General features: G+C 39.7%; 1 protein-coding gene across 6 annotated transcripts in view; it reads left to right on the top strand.

The window, feature by feature from the left end:
* The window catches only part of vav1 (vav guanine nucleotide exchange factor 1), a 37,975-nt gene that overhangs the window by 11,976 nt on the left and 3,996 nt on the right, over positions 1-22,003 (top strand). For 3 of the 6 annotated variants that reach the window (XM_074629705.1, XM_074629702.1, XM_074629700.1), the window contains exons 4-25: positions 373-468; positions 575-691; positions 4,591-4,707; positions 7,204-7,262; positions 7,821-7,886; positions 9,434-9,542; positions 11,315-11,407; positions 11,572-11,640; positions 11,736-11,839; positions 11,925-12,024; positions 12,800-12,895; positions 14,263-14,331; positions 14,433-14,519; positions 14,605-14,690; positions 14,775-14,910; positions 15,000-15,109; positions 18,522-18,623; positions 18,726-18,820; positions 18,930-18,952; positions 19,701-19,737; positions 19,936-20,072; positions 21,445-21,510. In XM_074629705.1, coding sequence (XP_074485806.1) covers positions 382-468; positions 575-691; positions 4,591-4,707; positions 7,204-7,262; positions 7,821-7,886; positions 9,434-9,542; positions 11,315-11,407; positions 11,572-11,640; positions 11,736-11,839; positions 11,925-12,024; positions 12,800-12,895; positions 14,263-14,331; positions 14,433-14,519; positions 14,605-14,690; positions 14,775-14,910; positions 15,000-15,109; positions 18,522-18,623; positions 18,726-18,820; positions 18,930-18,952; positions 19,701-19,737; positions 19,936-20,072; positions 21,445-21,510 — 1,965 coding nt within the window. In that variant the 5' untranslated portion in view covers positions 373-381. Of the gene's footprint in view, positions 1-14; positions 55-372; positions 469-574; positions 692-4,590; positions 4,708-7,203; positions 7,263-7,820; positions 7,887-9,433; positions 9,543-11,314; positions 11,408-11,571; positions 11,641-11,735; positions 11,840-11,924; positions 12,025-12,799; positions 12,896-14,262; positions 14,332-14,432; positions 14,520-14,604; positions 14,691-14,774; positions 14,911-14,999; positions 15,110-18,521; positions 18,624-18,725; positions 18,821-18,929; positions 18,953-19,700; positions 19,738-19,935; positions 20,073-21,444; positions 21,511-22,003 lie in introns of all 6 variants that reach the window. The other 3 variants (XM_074629703.1, XM_074629704.1, XM_074629706.1) reach the window with 3 other exon arrangements.

Genomic DNA, 22,003 nt, shown 5'->3' with positions numbered 1-22,003 from the left:
ATTTCCATATCCAGGTTCCACTTCACCAAGGAAAACAGAAGTAAAACTGACTAAGTGAGATTTAGAACTTCTTTATTTGTGTAATGAGGGAGCAAAAGTTGTCACGCCTCAAGGGATTTTCATATGTGTGAATTCAGACAGTGAATACATTTGAATTCAGTTTGAAACTCCACAAATAATCTAAAAAACTTTGTTCCTGGCTTCTTGTGAAGCTAACTCCTCTCTGATTGTCAGGAGAGCGTTAACTTGATCTGACTGACTGATTTACTGCTACTGGGTGTTGTACAGAGCAATAGTGCTCACTCGTTACTGAATATTGTGCCTGTGAGAATATATGTGGTGTAGCAAAGTCTTGTCTCATCTATCTATCAGGAAACAAAGATGGAGTTGTGGCGGCAGTGTGCGATGTGGTTGATCGACTGTCGAGTTCTTCCTGAGAACCACCGGGTCACATGGGAGGGCGCACAGGTAAATCAGCTGTTTCACATACAACACACACACCTGCACATGAACACACATCATCTTGGTTCACCAGTCTGATTTTGTGTGTGTTTGTGTGTGTGTGCTGTACCAGGTGTGTGACCTGGCTCAGGCTCTGAGAGATGGTGTGCTGCTCTGCCAGTTGCTCAACAACCTGCTGCCTCAGGCCGTCAACCTGAGAGAGATCAATCTGCGTCCACAGATGTCCCAGGTAACACACTCACACACACACACAAACCTCTTCCTGATCCATTTCCATAGGCCATTTCCTTAGCGACCAGGCAGCAGCACTGAAGCCCCAAGGCTGTCCGATAGGAAAATACTGTGATCTGTATCTGCTCACATCGGGGGAGCGTAGAGGTGTAGAGTGTGAGGAGGGGATGATGATGAAGAAGAACAGACAAAGAGAAACAACTAGAAAGTAAAACAAAGCATGTGCAATGAGATTTTGTCAATATGTTTTAACTAACTTAGCTTTAAGACAGGGAACAGGGGAAAACAGCTAGCCTGGCCTGTCTAAAGGAGACATAATCTGCCCACCAGCACCTCTAAAGCTCACTACTAATCACATTATATCTGTTACATATGCCGTTATATCCAGAGTATCTCTTGACCGTGAGCAGTAACTTTCTGTAGCCTGGCAGCTAAATCTCAGCCGAGAAACAACCCGACGCAAAACCCCCTGTAAAACAGGTTGTCGCATTTACATTTTGTTTTTTGTACAGATTAAACAAACAAGATAGACTGTAACATGTTGATTCAGCCCGTTCTCATTCAAATACCGACGAATTGTCTTGCCGTTTGATGCCGCCGCACAAGGCACCCTTTAGCGGCGGTATGAGATGCAGCGGGCTTTCCATTAACTAAAATGTAAGGCCATCCACGGCAACAGTAGACGCTCAGGGAAAGTGCTGTGGTGACATAGTTTAAAGAGCGAAAGACACACACACACAGGGCGGATGGGAGGGGAGGTGGATGGGTCCAACAACACAAGGCTTTCATCCAGGAGACCGATGTTCGTGTCCCGTGCGTTTAGTTTCACTTTCACTTTACAATCGGCTGTTTGTTCGTGTTCCGTGCTAACGTCAAGTGCTAATTTTAAGCCCAACCATGATGTTTTTTTCCTAAACCTAACCAAGTGGTTTTGTTGCCTAAACCAAAGCAAGCGTTTTTGTTTAATTCACAACATTTACCATGTGTTTACTGCGACCGAAAAGTGACTGACAAAGCGTCAGTATACGACGAGTTGGGATGAGAACGTGTTGGTTGATTAGTGAACTTTTAGAGATGCTGGTAGGTGGATTTTGTTACCTTTGGACAGAACCAAGCTAGCGTTTTCCTTCCGTCCCCAGTCTTTATGCTAAGCTAAGCTAACTGGCTGCTGGCTGCTGGCTCCAGCATATTTATTGTACAAACTTGAGAGTGGCATCAATCTTCTCATCTAACTCTCAACAAGAAAGTGAATAATCATATTTCCCGACTATTACTTTAAGAATGTTTTTCTGACAATACCTGGGTTAACCCAAATCCAGATCCACACTAAAAACTTGGATCATGGACTGTCTTTTCCCCAAATTTCATCCTCTTGTCAAGCTTTTGAGATATCATCCTAACTAATAAACAAGCAGTCAAGCAAACTGGTTTGAAAACATAATCTGGCAGAATTAAGAAAAACACCAAGATGGGTTGTGTCTGAGGGGCAGAGAGGATTCAAAGTCAGGGGGTGAGCAAAATATTAGACGGAGACATGAGAAAGACAGAGAACAAAGAGTGTGTGACAAAGAAGAAGAGACAGGATGTCACGTGATTATTTGCCTAAATGTCTCGAGGGGAATCCTTGATTGTATCTGATAGGACTCACCGTGATGTCTTCAAGTGTGTGTGTGTGTGTGCAGTGGTTAATGTGCTTCGACATGTGCATGTGAAACTCTGGGAAATCCTGTGAGGTCAAGAGCGGTTAAGAAACATCCGGTGATTAACAGAAGACGGGAGTCCACTCTGACGTGTACACACACACTCACCTGATGATATTACACAAGTAGAGGATCTTCCCTGTGCTCTTGCAACACTATGCTATGCTGCATGGATGTATCACTGTGTGCCTGACAGAGTGATGTGATGTGTGCAGCAGTATCAGTTAGATCTCAGCGTTTCCCCTTTTCTCAAATTAGAGTTCCCCATTTCCCACTGCTGAACAGACAGAGACACAGAAAGAGCGAGAGAGAGCAGCTGGTTCAGGAAGTTATGTAAAACAACATATGTCTGACCAACTTGTCAGACACACTGTGCACTGCGCTCTCTGTGGTTTCTATTGTAGTTATATATATTAGATATAAAAGTCTGCCCTTCGTACTGCTTCTTTTAGTATCGGACATTTCTTTGTGTTGGTTCAGTGCTCTTCGTGTTCCTGTGGTCTGTGTGGCTGTGCAGCATTTACATACACTTTGATAAGAAGTGCAACTGTTTATTTAGTAACTGAATCACTTAATGTGAGAAAGTTAAATAATTTGCTCATTAGACAAACAGCTGATGTCATGATATTCAACCATAGACTATATAAGAAGTGGACGTATTCACCGTGACATCACCCAATTTCCCCTGCGGTGATAATGGTTGGCTCAACAGTGCGATATGCTGCATCATTGACAATTTTTTTTTTTTTTTTCGCAAATTACTTAATTTATACTAATTTCAGTGCTATATAAATAAGCTTTATTGTAAGACTATTATGAGGTATTCTGTTGCTTTTTAAATGACAAAGATGACAGTTTTAAAACTAATGCAATACTGAAATACTCATGTAATAACTTATATTTATAGTTAAATGCAGAACACTAGAATTGGTTGCATCTGGTTGCTATGATACAGATATCTGCAGAAGTAAAAATGTCCACACAAGGTAGAGCACTTGCTCTGGATATACAGTTTGCGAGCAATGAATCCCTTTGCAAAGATTTTAAAAAGAAAAAATGTGAACATAGCGGTTGTGGCGGTTGCTTGCCATCCCCTTGGCTTGTCAATAGTAGGGTATTGCAATATTGCGGTTATTGCAACAGCCCTAGTAGCAACCTGTCAATCACAAGGTAGCCACGCCCTAAATCATCCCCTGCTTTATGGTCTATTTGACTCTAAATGGGACCATAATTTACTAAATGAACATCATGCTGTATTGAAGACTTGAAACTAGTGATTGAGACCATAAACTCATGTTTACAATGTTTACCGAGGTAATAAATCAAGTGAGAAGTAGGGTCATTTTTCTCATAGACTTCTATACAATCAGACTTCTTTTTGCAACCAGAGGAGTCGCCCCCTGCTGGCTGTTAGAAATAAAGCAAGTTTAAGGCACAGGGTTTTCAGACTCCGGAGTTGCCCACTATTTTCAACAATATTTTGATCATACAATGGTCAAAAATATCTATTGAGTCTGTTTGAAATCTGGATGTTTTATGTGATGTTTAACACTGGTTTTGCTTTATATATGCCAGCTTTACGGTCATCTTCCATTTGTTTGTAATGCCACGTTATTTTGTCTTTTAAATGTTTAGTCTAGATTGTAGTTGTCAAGGTTTGTATGTGTGTTTATGCTGAATGATGCCACAGGTAGTGCTTTAATTTTTTTAGTGGTGCTATCAGCATGTCGGTCGGTTAGTTGAGTCGATCACCATCACTTTGGTCCGGACTGAAATATCTTAACCACTCTTTGATGGATCGCCATGACATTTTGTACCGACATTCACGTTCCCCAGAGGATGAATCCCACTGATTTGGTGATCCACTGGCTTTTTCTCACCAGTGGCATTTCCATGCTAATTAGCAATATTAGAATGTTAACATGCTACACTATAAGGGTAAACATGGTAAATATTAATCCTGCTATTGTCTTTGTGTTCATGTTAGCATGCTTATGTTAGTATTTAGCTTCAAGTACAGCCTCACAAAACGTCTAGCGTGGCTGCAGTGTTGATCTTTGATAAATGACTTAAACTTTTGATAGATTATCAATTTGATAGACAATAAATTCAAATTGTAGTTGATAAATGTTGTGTCGATCAATTAATCAACCGATCGTTTCAGTAAAAGTAAAGTAACTTTTGTGTTTGCTTTTAGTTCCTGTGCCTGAAGAATATCCGGACGTTTCTGGGAGTTTGTCAGGAGAAGTTTCAACTCAGAAAGAGTGAACTGTTTGAGGCCTTTGACCTGTTTGATGTTCGAGACTTCGCAAAGGTATCACCCCATCGCATCTTTCCATCTTTCCATCCATCCATCCATCCATTACAGTACAGCACAGTAATTATGACTCCTGCAGGAGGGAAACACATTGTGCACTCTTACTCCAGTCATTATGGTAGAAGTCAGAAGCGTGAGCAGAATCCTGACTCCTCACTGCAGCTTGCAGACACCCACACAGCCCTAACAGGAAGCACTTTGGTGATTCTCTAATTGAAGCGTCTGAGTGAACGAATGAATTCAGTATTTCACAGCTCTCTTTCACTTTCGGTGCAGTGCAGCCACAGCGCTTTAGTGTGAACAATAGGGGAATTGAAATGTGCACTTGTTTGATTTGTATGTACAAGGTAAGAGGAAGCTGTGTCTTTAAGAACGAAATGAGTCAACAGGAGCTGAACCTCAAGATGTCTGTGGGGTCTTTTTAGAGCACTTGTTCTTTTTGTTTAGTTAACAGAGTGTTACTGTCACTGAGCTTCTCTTTTCACTTTACTGCTTCCAGTCAGTCAACCAGTACATTAAATACAGTAAACACATAGGCGTGGTGTTATCTGAACAGCATGATTTATGGTAGAAGAAGTATGAAGATCCTTTTAAAAGTAGTAATACCACACTGAAAATACCTCCCTACAAGTTAAAGGTGCTAAATTCAATATTCAGAGCATTTCCATTGCCTCCACCCAGCTCTCAACATGTTAGCTCACAGCTAACAGTGCAAACAACGGCAACAGCGCTGACAGAGCTAACAGTATTTACCTGGAGGGAAACGGTCATGGTGGGGACGGCGTTATCAGCTGTAACCGCCGTATGAGCACAGTGCAGAGCAGCAGCCGTGAGCTAGCCAGTGGGGCACGCTCAAACATGCACTAAAAAAAAACACACACGGCCGGTCCGGCTATCTGAACAAAGCACAGATAAACTCAGATTACAAGACACAAAGGGAGAGCGACTTCATTCTCTGCTCAGGTAGACATTACTCCTCTATATCTTTACATAGGAAGTAGTTGTTCGCTGCTCGGTAATGCTCTGAATATTATATAGAGAACCACACCAGGCAACGGCGAAGTGCAGCTTGCCGCAATAATTACATTGTTCAGCGGCCGGGAGGCGTGTTCCTGTTTGAGGTGGGAAGAAGTTCTTTTTTAACATAGGTCAACATGTCACAGGAGTCACAGGACTCTGTTTACTGATTAGCTGCGGGTCCTCTCTGGCCGCACGTCCGTCGGCGCTAAAAGTTAAACTATCCCCAACTTTTAGTTTGGCCGCACTTCGCCTCAGCTTTCCATAGACATTGACATAGACAGCCTTGCAGATCTCTGGAGGTCGCAGCTTCGCCGCTGCTCTGGTGTGTTTTCGGTGTCAAAGTTCTGCATTTAAAAATGTGTTTTGGTAAAAACGACAGTTCACCATTTTTTGGGGGTGGTTGTGTGTAGTCCTGGATATATTCCTCCTTAAACAACAAGTTTTCATTTTTATACTTCCATTTTTTTATGTGGATTAAACAAACAAAATATAATGTGATTATTAATGAGATTTAGAAGTAGGTGGATTTTGTTTGTTCAAGTTCTTCATTGTCATGTGCACAACACTACAGTGTTTCCAGTCTTTGTGCTATGCTATGCTAAGCGGCTGCTAGCAATAAATTCATATTTAACGAACAAACATGAAAGTGGTATCGATCTTCTCATCTAACTTTACACCAGAAAGATTGTCAGCGTTTTTCCCAAAATGTCTAATTTTAAAGTCTTTTTTAAAGCATTACTGTAAATCAGTCTATTCAAATGTTTTTTTCTCTAAACTTCTCCTGTAGACTTTCACTTCTTGTTTTGTCTTTCCTCTTCTCTCTGTCTTGAATAAAAAATGTAGAAATCAGACTAAAAAAGTTCAGCAGTACTGACTGAGAAATATATTCCTTATTTGGACAGTAGGATTATTTTATTTCAACAGACGTGTCATGAAAGAGAGGCCCAACGTCTTTTTATTTGTCTCTCTGAAAGAAAAGAACCTTAGTTCAGGAGGCAGCTTTTGAATTTTGATGTGTTTCTCACTGCAACTCTGGAAGAAGTTACAACTAGTGCAGAAGTCAAAGGTGCTTTTGAAGAGGGAGAAGTTATAAAACATTAAAACACATAACACCAAGTCCAGATAGGCCGAGATATTAGAGCTCACTGACACGTTGTTGTTTAATCAGAAAAAACAATCAGTTTAATTTTGATGGCCGCGTGCTATCTTTGAGTTTGTTTCTGATCACATCTCTCATGAAATTGTTTATCTGAGTTAACTCATCACGATACTGCAGTTCTCACAGTCAAACAGTGTTAGAATAAGAGTGAAACCAGGTTGGTGGAGAATTATTCAACGTCAATGTTTGAAGTGTGAAACAGCTCTCACTGTTTCTCTACAAGTCTGTGTCTCTCTCTTTCTGTTCAGGAAATACTAACTATATGCTGTTTGTCTGTGTGTGTGTGTGTGTGTGTGTGTGTGTGTGCGTGACAGGTTATAGACACGTTGTCCATCCTCTCTCACTCATCCATTGCTACACAAGGAAGACTCCAGTAAGTAACTTCCTTCCTCTGTTACGTAATTGAAGTGATAATGCAGCGTTTGTGTTGCTTTATACCCCCCCTTTTTTAGCATTTATGAGCCGTGTAAAACATCTTTTAAATGGTTTATAATACACTGTAATGTAGTTGTACACAGATATAAGGGCACTTTTAAGTGTTTATTAATGTACAGTATTTGCCAACAGTTAGAACTTCTCCTATGAAGACATATTATATATTATTACAACTGGGTTTTACTCTTAGAGAACAATTCTCTGATTCCAGCTTCTTAAATGTGAATATTTTCTTGTTTCTTTACTCCTCTATAACAGTAAACTGAATATCTTTGAGTTGTGGACAAAATAAGACATTTGAGGACGTCATCTTGGGCTTGACTTAACATATGACAAAGTGAAATCCTTTACACACATTACAGTGTTGCTTAGTGCCACGGCAGTAATGGAGGCTTGTCTACTTCCACCTACAACCCGGCTTCGTCTATAAGAACATTAAATACTTGATAACAATATTCATGTTATTGTCATTCTCCCTACACCTTTCTTCCTTTAGGCCTTTCCCTCTGGAAGGATGCCTTCCTGATGATGAGATCTACAGTGGCCTGTCTGACCAGATAGAGTGAGTCTTTCTACAATGTTAAAATAATAATCTTGAGGATGAAGAGATACAATTTTCAACAACACATCAGTACGTGCAGACACATGGCATACAGTACATACAGGCCATACCGACTGCAAGAAATACAAATAAGTATAAAATAAAAATACAAAGCAAAATTACTTTAAGTGTGCAAGAAAATAGTTGCTATACAAAACTAATACTTCAAGTTTACCCTGATGTTCCCAAACCATATGGTCATTAGATTTCCATTAGAACAAAATGAGCAGTTAGGAGACTGAAGTGTTTTTATTTCAAATGATAATCTCCTCCCAAAGAAAATGTAATGATATTTTTTTACCATCAAGATCTTCGGCAGGTAAACCTCCATGTAAAAAAAATGACAGCTGCACCTACAATTAGGAAAAGCACCCATCATTCCAAACTCAGCGATTTTATACATAAAAAACCTTATTATCTGACCTGACCTTGATGGTCCAAACATTGTATCATTAAAATGTGTCTTTTTCTTCTTTTGTTGTTTTTCTTCTGAAGTTGTACCCAGCTGATACCTCTATATATTCAAAAGAGGGCATGAGGGCTGACATCTCCCACACTGAGTCAGTTCATAATGTGGAAGGATAGCAGCAGTAGCAGGGCAACAACTACCAGAGGGGACTGTGTTCTACAATACAGACGTAACAAGTTTGGTCTTCTAAATCAGAGCCACCACCTACTAAAAAATCAGTCTTCCCATTGAATTAAGAGAGAGCACTAATTACCAAACCGTTAAACATAAATTTAAGAGATGGTGTAGTGGCCGTTTGTCGGAAAAATCACAATCAAACTTAAATCAAAGGGCCACTGACGCTCCAGGGATATGTGGTTTACGCAGGCAAAAGTCCATTGTCCATACAAAATGTATGTGTGTCTGATGATTTATTTATCAAAAAAAGCAAGCAAACAAAACACAAAGAAAACATGGATGTTGCTGCCTCCCTTGTTCTGGTAAAAAAAACATAAGGCCACCCAGATGCATGCTGGTCCTACCTGCCTACCTACCTATATAACCGAGGGTGCCCACAGAGTTACCCAACTCATAAACAAAAGAAAACAAAATACTAATTACACAAAAACCAAATTCACTAAACAAGAACATAATTCAGCTAAACAAATAACTAGCATAAGAAAACACTATCAAAAATCAAATCTAAATAAAGTAAACATCTAGAATAATAAATCATACAATACTACTTATTATTACACAGCATTGATGTATACTCAATTCTGATTGGTTAATCACGGCGGTCTGCTATTTCTTTATAGCAGACCGTTGTTATGAGCGCAGCTTTGATGTCGCACTCTGGCGGACCGTTTTGAGTCAAATTATTGATTTCTTAAGCAAGTAGCCGTGTAATAAGCGGGATAATGTACAGCTAGCGGGTCATTGTTGTGAAAGAAACCCCTTCAGGGCGATGAGAGACCCCTCCGCTTCTCTGTGGCGATTGTACTGACAAGACAAATATCATGATGATGACAATGTTGTGTGCATGTATCTTGTATATCAGTGACACCGTGGACGAGGATGATGACTTGTACGACTTTGTGGAGGACGAAGAGAACGAAGGAGACGAGATCTATGAAGACTTGATGAGGACGGATGAACCACCTGAAGCAGTGAGTCGACCCCACACAACATTATACCTCAAACAAAAACAAGGGTTTGGGCTGTCCGGAGGCTTTGACCATCCAAGAAATCCAGGGTCTGGTCTCTGTCTGATCATCTAAATCAGTGGTTCCCAACAATATTGTCTTGTGACGCCTTAAAATTAAGCAATTTGACCTCTTGTCACATTTAGATTATAACGATGGCTGTCAAAGTTAACACGATAATAACTTGTTAACGCATATTTGTTTTAACGCCACTAATTTCTTTAACACATTAACGCAACTTGTAATTTTTAGTTTGTAGCAGGCTCAGTTTTAAAGCTAGAGTGAAGATACTGGTATCATATGAAACTAGAAAACCTAAGGAATCAATTGGTACCAGCCATGTCATACTAGTTTGTTGCCAAGGAGGCTAAATAAAGCTCCAACCTTACGCTAAATCTTGACGAGGAAAAACTGTCATGGCCATTTTCAAAGGGGTCCCTTGACCTCTGACCTCAAGATATGTGAATGAAAATGAGTTCTATGGGTACCCACGAGTCTCCCCTTTACAGACATGCCCACTTTATGATAATCACAAGCAGTTTGGGGCAAGTCATAGTCAAGTCAGCACACTGACAGCTGTCGTTGCCTGTTATTACACGGCGATAATCGATTCTGATTGGTTAATCACGGCGTTCTACGGTCAGCTATTTCTTTATAACAGACAGTTGCTATGGGCGCAATTCTGATGTCGGACTCTGTGGACTGTTTTAGTCAGAGTTTCTTTCACAACAATGACCGGCTCGCTCTACATTATCCATTACTTGTTTTGAGTTGTTAATTGGTTTACAATAATTAATATATACATACATTTGCATAAAGCAAACATATTTGTCCACTTTCATGTTGATAAGAATATTAAATACTTGACAAATCTCCCTTTAAGGTACATTTTGAACAGATAAAACGTGCCATTAATTTGTGATTAATCTCGATTAATTATTGACAATCATGTGATTAATAAAGATCAAATATTTTAATCGATTGACAGCCCTAATTATTACCTTAGACGGTACAATTATTCAGTTATTTGCAAGAAAAAAGCAAAGATTAGAGGACAGCCTGAAAAAATAAACACAATTTTTATGTTGCATAAATATAATTTCTGCTTTCCTTTGCTGTTAATTATCTCGACCCCTCAGATTTATTTTGTGGGTGTTTTGACACCCAGTTTGGGAACCACTGATCCAAACCACCCAGAGTTGTGCAGAGATTTTTTTGCAATGTGTCTCCAGGAGCTACTTTAACAGATAACTTCAGATAGCAGCCCCATCCAGGAAATACATTATGTGTAAATGTCACCCAGCTGCATAATTCATAAAATCTGGTTATGATACACTACGGTTGCTGGTGCAAATGAGGCCTCAGGAGAGTCAGGGTTAGAAATTAACAGGGCCTCAAGGGACACAATGCCAGTATTGTACCATTTTTTGTCAAATATTTATGCATCAATTGGACTACTGCTTCCACAGTTTTATGTATGAAACAATGGAACAAATTGCCTCCAAAAACAACCAAAAATGCTGCCTGAAGTAGCAAAAAATACTTTATCACATAACCAGTAGAAGAAAAAGAGAACGCCTCTAGCATTCAGCATCAAGATACAAGTTAAAACAAATCTTAATGCTACAAATGTTGTCCTTTACAGCTAACATATATAAAGATTAAGACAAAAATATCCTCTTTACTGGTCTCTTCATGCTTCATTTGACATGTTTCTGTATGTGTTTCTGGAGCAGCAGAAGACCGGGGTCGACAAACGAGAGTGCTGCCTGCTGGAGATCAGACAGACAGAAGAGAAATACTCCGATACACTGGAATCTATATTACAGGTGTGAAACAAGTAACATATTGATGATAGGAGATCCATGCATTTACACACATATAAATCACACATGGGGAAAAAGTCACTCGCACACAGACGCACACAAGCAAACAGACATTTATACGCACATTTAAAGAGAGAGTAACAACCATGCTTTCTGTTTTTGTGCAGCACTTTATGAAGCCTCTTCAAAAGTTTCTCCAGGCTCCAGACATAGAGAGTATCTTCATCAACATAGTGGTACGGGACGAGATTATCTAAACCTGGATACGTATACAGTTCATCTTTACCTTTATTTATTTCGCCTTGTTTATATGTTTTCTGCATATTTGTAGGATTTGGCCGACACCCATCGTAATTTATTGGTGGAGGTTCGGAGTTCCATCTTAGATTATGGAGCCAAGAACCTGTACCAGGTGTTTCTGAAGTACAAGGAGAGGTACACACAGATACACCTTTTTCTGTTATACACTACAAATACATGTACGTTATAAGATGTTCTAATATACTTCGCCCCCACTCAGGCTCTTACTGTACGGACGTTACTGTAGTCAAGTGGAAACGGCGACAAAACACCTGGACAAGCTTTCGAATACGAGGGAGGACATCAAAATGAAACTGGAGGTGAGGAAGACACACTCTAAAACACAGAAGCACTGAACAGTATTTTTTTACGCAGCAGAAGATTAGGAAGTAGCTTAACACTGTTAGTTCTGTCAGCACTTTTAGCACCGTTAGCTGCGAGCCGTCGCTGTTGTGTTGATTACTGTTTACTCCGTAGATATGTTTCCCCCCTACCTAAACCTGAACCAACCCTTACCCTTAAACACACAAAACACTATTAGACGGGGGAACAGACTTCGATATAACACCGGCTCGTTGTCGCCATGTTGAGAGCCATTGAGAGGCAACAGATATGCCTCCAGTCCAGTATTAGCGCCTTTAAAGGTAGTTTCAGATAGTTTGAAGTTCAAATTTGTGCCGATTCAATCTGAACTAAAGGTAGTGTCACTGTACATTATTTCTACGCCTCAATTAGGTTTGACAAATTTTAAAACTACATGGTTTAAGAATGTATAATACAAAGAGTAGTAACTGGCCCTGTGTGCCGTTTGAGGTGTCCTGTCAGACATGGCTTTTATAATGATGGTCTACTGTACATGGGAAATGCTTTCATAGGGGCCATAGGGGAGTTTTGTACAGCATTTGGCCACGAGGGAAAACTGAAAGGCTGAGTCTGCTGCACAACATCCTCTTAACACGTCTATGGTTTACTGCAGATGTTTACTTCCCTTTCTCTCTCTCTCTCTCTCTCTCTCTCTCTCTCTCTCTCTCTCTCTCTCTCTCTCTCTCTCTCTCTCTCTCTCTCTCGCTCTCTCTCTCTCTCTCTCTCTCTCAGGAGTGTTCAAACAGAGCAAATAGTCGACGTTTTTCTCTCAGGGATTTACTCATGGTCCCTATGCAGAGGGTCCTCAAATATCACCTGCTGTTACAGGTATGTTTGCACAGGTGTGTGTTTCATGTGTTTGTAGCATTGATGGAATGTAACTAAGCACATTTACTCTGTAAGTACTTTACTTATTTGAGGTATTTGAGTAGTCTTTTTTGTTTGTTATACTGTAAAAGTGCAGTTTACAGCGATAAGAGGACTGACTGAAAATTAATTTGCAACTATTTTGATAATCGTCATATTTCATGCAAAAACATTTCATGGATTTGCTGCTTTACCTTTTCATTATTTTTAATTAATTTTGAATAGTTTTGAGGTTTTGGACTATACAGGGGTGCAGGAATGACGTATTTTTGTAGGCCAACCAGGAAGTAAGCCCCTGTTCTCTCGACAAAAAGCTAATGGGATTTTTCCATTGGATTTTGGATTATTGCAGAAAATAAACTCTGTGGGAAACAAACGTTTATGATACGTACACGTTTTGTTCAGTAAGATAATCTCCACAAATGAACACCACTTTTATGATTTCTGAAGTGTGAATGTAATCACCAGAAGTAAAAAGCTAATGTTAGGCTATAAACAAACTACACCACGGTCACATGATTAGTCTCATTTAGCCACTTGTTAGCAACCGCCTTTTTTAAGACACATAAAGGCTTTAAAATTCACAAGTGGGGTATTTACTGACCTATTTTAGATCGTAGAACAAAACGTTAAAATCTCTCTTAAGCTTGTGTTAACCACAGACCTTATTTCAGGCATCAAACTTAAAACCCATTCAAATAACCCATTGACTTCCAGAAGAGAGAACCGGAAGTGCTAAAATGCTAACTCATTTCCGGGTTTAAGGACTCATTCCTGCAACCTTTTGGCTGTACAAAACAAGCATTTTGATTTGGGCTCTGTGTAAATGTAACAGGCTTTTCTCACTATTTTCAGTTTCACAAACCAAACAATCAATTGATTAATTGAAGAAAAAATAATCAGCAGATTAATCCATAATATAAATAATCAGTGGTTGCAGTCCTAGACAAAATAGTTCCACCTCGACCAACAACAGTAAAATCGTGCTTTTACATTAATGCATGAGTAATAATAATCTAATGATATAATATGTAATAATTGATGCATTGAGTACATTTCATATTTTATTTTCCTGATTATTATCCATTGTCATTGATTATTTTCCATGATTATTATCTATACTTATATACTTTTATTTAAGTACATCAATGCAGGACTTTTACTTAAAAAACTTACTTACTTCTACTTGTATTTCTAGAGTGTGGTATTAGTACTTTCACTTAAGTTAAGGATCTGAGTACTTCCTCCACCACTGGTGTGTAGCTGCATTACACCCGTGCATATTCATTTCTCTAGTTTGTCTATAATTTGTCTGTTTGTGTCTGCAGGAGTTGTTGAAGCACACCACTGACTGTGCAGAGAAGGACAACCTCCGCACAGCTCTTGATGCCATGAGAGTAAGTGTGTTACGTATATGTGTGTTTATGTCAATCGCCAACTTAAATTTAGGATATTTAAACATTCATTCATTCGTCTATGTGTGTGTGATTGTTTGCAGGACTTGGCGCAGTGTGTGAACGAGGTGAAGCGAGACAACGAGATCATCAGGCAGATCACCACCTTCCAGTTGTCCATAGAAAACATGGTGAGGTCACATGATTCCGTTTTAATTTATTTTTGGCTCTTTAATTGAGTTTTTTCCTCACCGGTCATCCTCTTCTGCTCCTCAGACTCAGTCTCTAGCTTTCTACGGTCGCCCCAAGATCGACGGAGAGCTGAAGATCTGCAGCCCGGAGAAAAAGTCTAAACAGGACAGGTGTGTGTTGTTTGTGTCTCAGTGTATCCTATACCCCTCATGTGTTAAAGTATCTGACCTGTTGTATCTGTGGCTGTTCGTCAGGTATGCATTCCTCTTCGATAAAGCCATGTTTATCTGTAAGAAGAAGAGCGGAGAGACGTTTGAGCTAAAGGATATCATTGAGCTACAGCAGTACCAGATACGAGACGAAACCACAGGAGAAAAGGACAATAAGAAGGTCTATATACTACTCTATAACACCAATTATACCAGACCGTACATCTATTAGGCGTCCATAATAAGCTAACAGTGTGTGTTTGTCAACAGTGGTCCTATTCGTTCATCCTGCTGGACAGCTGTGGGGGGCCTGGATACGATTTATTCTTCAAAACCAGAGAACTGAAGAAGAAATGGCTGGAACAGTTCGAGATGGCTCTGTGAGTTATCACACATAAACAAATGGAAATACACACACTGAATTTTTCCCAAGGATGAGAGTAAAGAGGGTCTGTTTGCATCGATGTAGTTATCTCATGCAAGTACAAGATTTTGAGTAGTAATTTGGTACTTTTGCTGATCAATTATTGTCTTTTATAAAGCCTCATATACAGCATCTGATATACAGTATTATTCTTGAGATATACTTATTCCTGCAGTCTTCAAATAAAAGTTGGACAGTCTTCTTTAAAGCTTCTATAATCAATATATTTAAATGATTGTGTGTAATGTGAAAGATTCAATAATTCATTATGAAACATTGACTGGATACGACGGAGTAGAAGCGCTGCTGGGTCTTTGTGGTAATCACATACAGGGGCTCTTTGGATCCTTCAGGTGTACTGTGCTTATTCAGTCTTGTGAAAGGGCTTAAATGCATGGGTGGAATATGATCTCAAAAAAGTCTAAAATGCAAGTCTCCTTCAAAAATAATTCAATGCAAACTGTAGAGTTTGTACAAAATTAAAATGCCTTTATTTTACATGGTAATAATTGTTTTTAAAATGACCAACGTGTTGCGACCGCCATAGGTCTTCATCAGGGTCATTGTCAGCATTCAGTGGTTTACCCTTCATCTCCTCTTTCTTTCTTTCACTTCCTTACAGTTCCCCTCCCCTTATTTCCCCATTTTTCTCCTCTCGATTGATGATGTACAGTATCATTTCCTTGTTTTGGACCGATACTGTAGGCTTGCACATTGGTGGAGAACTACCCACCAACTCTACTGATTAGTGTAACACAATATAGGTGTGCAAGCTACTGCTGAATGCTGACAATGACCCTGATGAAGACCTATGTCAGTCGCAACGCGTTGGTCATTTTAAACAATTATTACCATGTAAAATAAGGGTATTTTAATTTTGTACAAACTCTACAGTGTGCCTTGGATTATTTTTGAAGGAGACTTGCATTTTAGACTTTTGTGAGATCATATTCCACCCATGCAATGAGCCCTTCACAAGACTGAAAAAACACTGATTGGAATTTGTCTTGGTGTGTGCAAGGTTAGACAAAAACAAATACACATCAATAATACAATATAAATACACATCAGCATAAACATGCAAATAGTCTTACAGAGTAAATTTAAAACACAAGTGTTTGGTGCATTAAGAGACCCGCTAGGGGACACAGTTTAGGTTAAGTTCAAGGACTGAGCTGATGATGAGGAGTTAAGGACCCTCACTGCCTCAGGATATGTGGTGTTACAGAAACGAGTAGTTCTGCTTTTAATGCTGCCAGGCGGCGCACTGAGAGTCAGTTTCCTGTATCTGTGTTACATGGGTTTCGCCACTCCGCCGCTTCAAGAGACTAGTGACATGTCCTGAGTCTGTTAACTCCAATGAGAGAAGTGAATGTGAACACAGATTATGACCGATTCTGTCGCCCCATGGTCACCAAAGTAAATATTGGACCCATTTTTCACAAACCACATATCTTCTGCACATTCTGACACTAAAATGACATTTTTCAGACAGACAAATCAGGAGAAAATTTTACTTTGTACGAGACCTTTCTCTGTTTCAGCAACACACGAGATCTGGCAACTAACGCCTTAGCAAACCTATTAGCTAGCTAATTTTCATGATGCTAAATATGGCTTTTATCTGTGTTAAATCTAAAAGGTAGGCAAAAGAAAATATAAATACAATATGCAAATATAATCTAATCTGCTTTCATCCATCCACATGGCATGGCCACGCCCACTTAGGAGACAGGAAGTGTATACCATTTCAAACCATGCTTGCAGAGCATCTTTGATATTATGCAACCTTTTCCCTGAAGGGCATTGGCTGGATGAGAGGGGTCTCTGATCATTTTCAGACCCATCCTGAGCATGCAAGAGTTATAAATATCACAGATACTTGGCAAATCTTGACCAAAGATTTTTGATGCTGCTTTTACTACCTTATTAAGCTCCTTTCTGTCATCGCTGAGCAGTTTCTATACAACACTGTGATAGAGAATGTGACAACGCTCTCTATCACACATCCCTGCCGTTGATACCTTAAACTTCCTGAGTTGTCGCAGAAATAACATCGTTGTTGGGCTTTCTTTCTTTCAATATGGCCAACATTGACATTTCATTCACCTGCGAATCCATATACGCCGGCACCTCTTGTTCTTAGATGTTTCAGCAGACAGGATGGCACAGTTAGCATTATGACCCGTACAGACCTCTGCTATAGCAAACAAACTTTACCTGCCTCAGAGCTTTGAAACACATTTTTCCGCAGTGGCTAACGATCGGATCGTACGGTGTGAGCACATAAATCATGAGCTTTGGCTTTACATTGCAAACGATCTAGTCGTACAGTAGGAGTAGGAATTACACAACAACATTTCTAAAATCGTACAGTGTATGCCCAATTTAGGGGCTGAAGCTCATCTGTGTTTTTGGGGAAGTCAACAACCATCTCCTTGGTTTTAGAGATGTTTGAGATTAAGTTGTTATTAGCACACCACTCAACTAGTGAGGAGACTTCTGCTCTGTAAGCTCTTTCATCATTACAAGAGATCAGACCCGTCACGGTGGTGTCATCTGCAAATTTAAAGATTTTAACTGAGTCATAGTGAGAAATACAAACGTTAGTATACAATGAATACAGGAGAGGCGACGGTCATAGCCGTCACGCTGTCGACGCTGTCCTGTCACAGAGGATTGTCACCAGATTGTCACCTAGATTTAAATGGAGCATTTAGCAGCAAGATATTCCCCTCAGGTGTTGGTGGAGACCAAAAACAGAGCTAAAAGAGAATACAAATTAGACTCACATTTGTCTTGTGACTTCTTTGTTCATTGCTTGTTTCCCCTGCCTCCAAGTGGCAAAAGATTTGTCAGTTATCACAGGTTTAAGTTGATCAAATATAGATTTTAAATTGTGCTTATGTGTGATTCTTTGTGGAAAAACTTAGTTTTACAGATCTGTTGATTTAATCAACTAATTGATTAGTCGATAAAATCAAATAAGTATCAGTTGACTAAGAATTTCTCTGGTCGAGGACATCCTTAATTTCAAATGATCAATCAGTAAATTACATCATGTAAAACACATCAGAGGAGAAACAAAACTAAATAAGTTCAGTTTAGTTTGTGTGTTGCAGCTTTGCTGATTGCTCAACCCTGCAGGGAATGAACATGATTTGTTGATTATTTTATTTGGAGTCTGCACTCATGTTGCTGCTGCTGTTGTTTTTTTCAGTTTCAAGAATACCAAATAGATGTTCTCTTGGCAGAGGGCAACAAGTGTTTTATTTTCACCCAAGTCAAACTACCTGCCAGTGAAAACCAGCTCTGTGAACGCTTGTTACCCCAGCGTTGTCAAAACAGTTTTACTTCATGTGTTGCAGGTCGAATATGTGTCCAGATAACTCCACAGCCAACAACCATGACTTCCAGATGCACTGCTTTGAGGAAACCACCTCCTGCAAGGCCTGCTCGATGCTGTTAAGGTACTTTGCCTCTCTAGCTGTTTCTCTCTGTTTCATCTCTTAGCTCCATTTTTTGAAAAGTTTTGTCCGCTGGTGCTGAATCTCTCCTTCTGTCGTCTGCAGAGGGATATTTTACCAGGGCTATCGCTGCACTCGCTGTAAAATGGCTGCACATAAAGAGTGTTTAGGCAGAGTTCCTGCCTGCGGACGAAACTCAGGTCTGTGTATGTGCATGTGTGTGTGTTTAAACACTTCTGATTAGTGTAATTATCATGAATTTGCGTAATTATCACTTCTCTGACATTGATTGTCCTCTTCTAATTACAGATCATGCTGGTACTGTGAAGAAGGTAAGACTATATTTATCTTTGACATTGTGAATATGTTTTATATTAATCAGGTCAAGGTGATGTTTAAGCCCTTGTTAAACGTTTTCCTCTCCCTGCACACCATTTTACACGTCAATATTAATGCTCTATTTTTATTTAAAGAGGACCTATTATGCTTATTTTCAGGTGCATACTTGTATTTTTGGTTTTTGCTAGAACATGTTAACATGCTTTCAAAAAATGCTTTACTTTTCTCATACCGGCTGTGTTGCAGCACCTCTTTTAACCCTCTGTCTGAAACGTTCCGTTTGAACTCCTGCCCCCCCCTCCCGAAAAGCCCAGTGTGCTCTGATTGGTCAGCTCGGTTTTGATTGGTCAACTGAACCAAACTCTTTGGATTCCGCTCCAGCGCCGCTCTAACTAGCTCTGTTTGAGGGCGTGCCGAAGTAGCCGCTAGGCAGGTATTATGCAAATGTGTTACTTGGTGACATCACCATGTTACGGAGGAAAAGGCGGGACTTCAAGCGAGGCGTTTCAGGCAGTTCAGGAGCAGTGTTTCTGTGGGGGAGAATAACTCCCTTTGGCGTGGACTTTGGGCTTTGTAACTTGGCAGACATTTTACAAGCACAAAAAACTATTAAAAGCACACTAAAGGAAAGGTGAAAAGTACAAAAGCATAATAAGTCATCTTTAACTTAGATATAAAGATATAAATAGATCAAACTTGAGGCACGATTTATCAACTTTTTTTTGTCTTGTGTTCCTTAAGCAGAAAACACAGAGGTCCTCCGGACATTCCAGCCTTGGTAAGACATAATGTGTTTAAACAGCACATTTTTTTACTTTGAAAAGTCTTAAACAAAACATTAGAGCCCTTCAGTGTCATGTTTACTCTCCAAGACAACCTCCGAAATGTTCAAGAGTAAATTAAATATTTGATGGAGTCAAAGTTCTGGCATCAGATCTCAACGTCTCCTCTTCCTCCTCCTCACTCTCTGTCTCAGGATTTCCTAAGATGGAGGTGTGTCAAGAGTATTATGGCTTGCCGCCGCCCCCCGTTGGCTTCGGCCAACCACTTCACCTCTCTAAAGGTGACATCATTGAGCTGAGCCGGGCCGATGTTGACCTGCCATGGTGGGAGGTAGCGTTAAAAAACAAATACAAGCGTATACACTCTGGGGGGGGGGGCACACATTGTTGTGTTGTCTTTTCAAGCCTTGCTTCCTGTGGTTAATGTGTAGGTGTGAGATGCTTTTGTGTCTTTCAGTCTCTTTTGTCATTTTCCTCTCTGTATCGCGTTCCACTTCCTCCCTCGTGCCCAACCAGCACACCTCCTGTGTGTGAGTGATTCATTTAAAAGGTTTTGATATGGAAAATAAATCAAAACACATGGCTGAATTCCATTTAGCTGCTTCGGTTTCAGGTTCCTGTATTGTTGATGTTGGCTCACTGTTATGCTGTCCTGGTTTACAGGGACACTTAAATATAACAGAGCCATCGTTAATGTTATTAGGAGCACTTGTGCTTTTCCTACTATGACAAGTCTGCTGTGAAAAAGACCGATCAGATGACATTTACCTTGTTGCAGATCATTTTTCCAAAAGTAAACTATAGTTTGTAGGCTGATGTGTGCATTTTGTACTACTTTGCATAGCATTGTTGCATGATAAAGCAGCTTAGATATTGTTTACTTGCTGTTGTTAAAGAAATACGAGGAAGTGTCTTCCTGTTCAGCAGCTGCTCAAGTCTTGAATGTTGAATCTTTCTTCACAAGTACAATTCCAGCTTTCACTGCCTTTAACTATATTACGACATACAAGCAACTAACTAAAGTAACTAAAAGTTATTTGATTCATTTAGCTCTTGCTGTGTGCAAGTTTCATTTTAAATGAACACAAATAAACACAAATAGAGGGGAAAAAAGAGATTTTTCTTTATTTAAATCTTAGATTTGCTCTCTTTTGTTCTAGTAAAAGGGCTAACGCATGCAATCTGGTTTCGTACTTTATTCTGGCATACTGTTTCAAGCTTTGCAAGACTGTAGAACCTACTTCCAAGGTGCAAGGAGATGGGAAAAAGTCTGAAGAGGTCAAAACACTTATAGTATATAGAACAACTTCACTGTAATACCAACGCCTTTTGGCTTAAGCCTTCATCAGGGTCATCAGACAACACATTATAATGCTGTTAAATGCTGTTTGTAATGTGTTTCATGATGAAGGCCTCAAACCGAACTGCATTGGTCTTACTTTAAAGCTGTTCTATGTACTTGTAGTACATAGAACAGCTTTGCAACGCTTTGCAAGACTTCCTCTGTAATCCACTCTTACACATTTGGTATGAATTGCTTCAGATCAATATCAACTGCATATGAGTCATTTATTTTAGGGTGGTGGTTTGTTTATAAGTTACTTATTCGTGTCGATCTGATGATTCATTTGTATGTTGCAATGACTGCGTGGTCCATCCTGTCCGTCCATGTGATTTGCTGTTGTTTTGTGTGTGTCACTCAGGGAAGGAACCTGACTGTTGGTCAAATGGGATGGTTCCCCTGCCAAAAAGTTCAGCCCTACATCACTGTGAGTACGATCCACCAGCCAACATGAGATCCTAAACAACAAACACTCACCAAGAAACTGAAATTCCATAAAAACTTAAAAAAGCAAAAATACCTGAGCACAAAAAAACAACCAAATGACAGACGTTCAGTTAAAGGGGACATATCATGCTCATTTTGAGGTTCATACTTTTATTTCGGGTTTCTACTAGAACATGTTTACATGCTTTAATATTCAAAAACACATTATTTTCTCATACTGTCCGTCTAAATATACCTGTATTCACCCTCTGTCTGAAACGCTCCGTTTTAGCGCCTGTCTCTTTAAGATCCCCTCCCGAAAAAGCCCAGTCTGCTCTGATTGGCTTGTGAGAAAAATATGGTGCACCTTTGTAATGGTAGTTCTCAAGCTGTGGGCTAAATATTCTAATGAGCCTACATGTGACATAGGAAGGGGAGCCAAATCTGAATGGCTTGTTGAATCACATGTTTTCTGATCTAGACAGCCCACAAAG

This window comes from Sebastes fasciatus, chromosome 3 (genome assembly GCF_043250625.1).
Source record: "Sebastes fasciatus isolate fSebFas1 chromosome 3, fSebFas1.pri, whole genome shotgun sequence".
Taxonomy (NCBI): Eukaryota; Metazoa; Chordata; class Actinopteri; order Perciformes; family Sebastidae; genus Sebastes; species Sebastes fasciatus.
The sequence above is the reverse complement of the archived record's forward strand: the minus strand, read 5'-3'. Positions and strand labels throughout refer to the sequence as shown.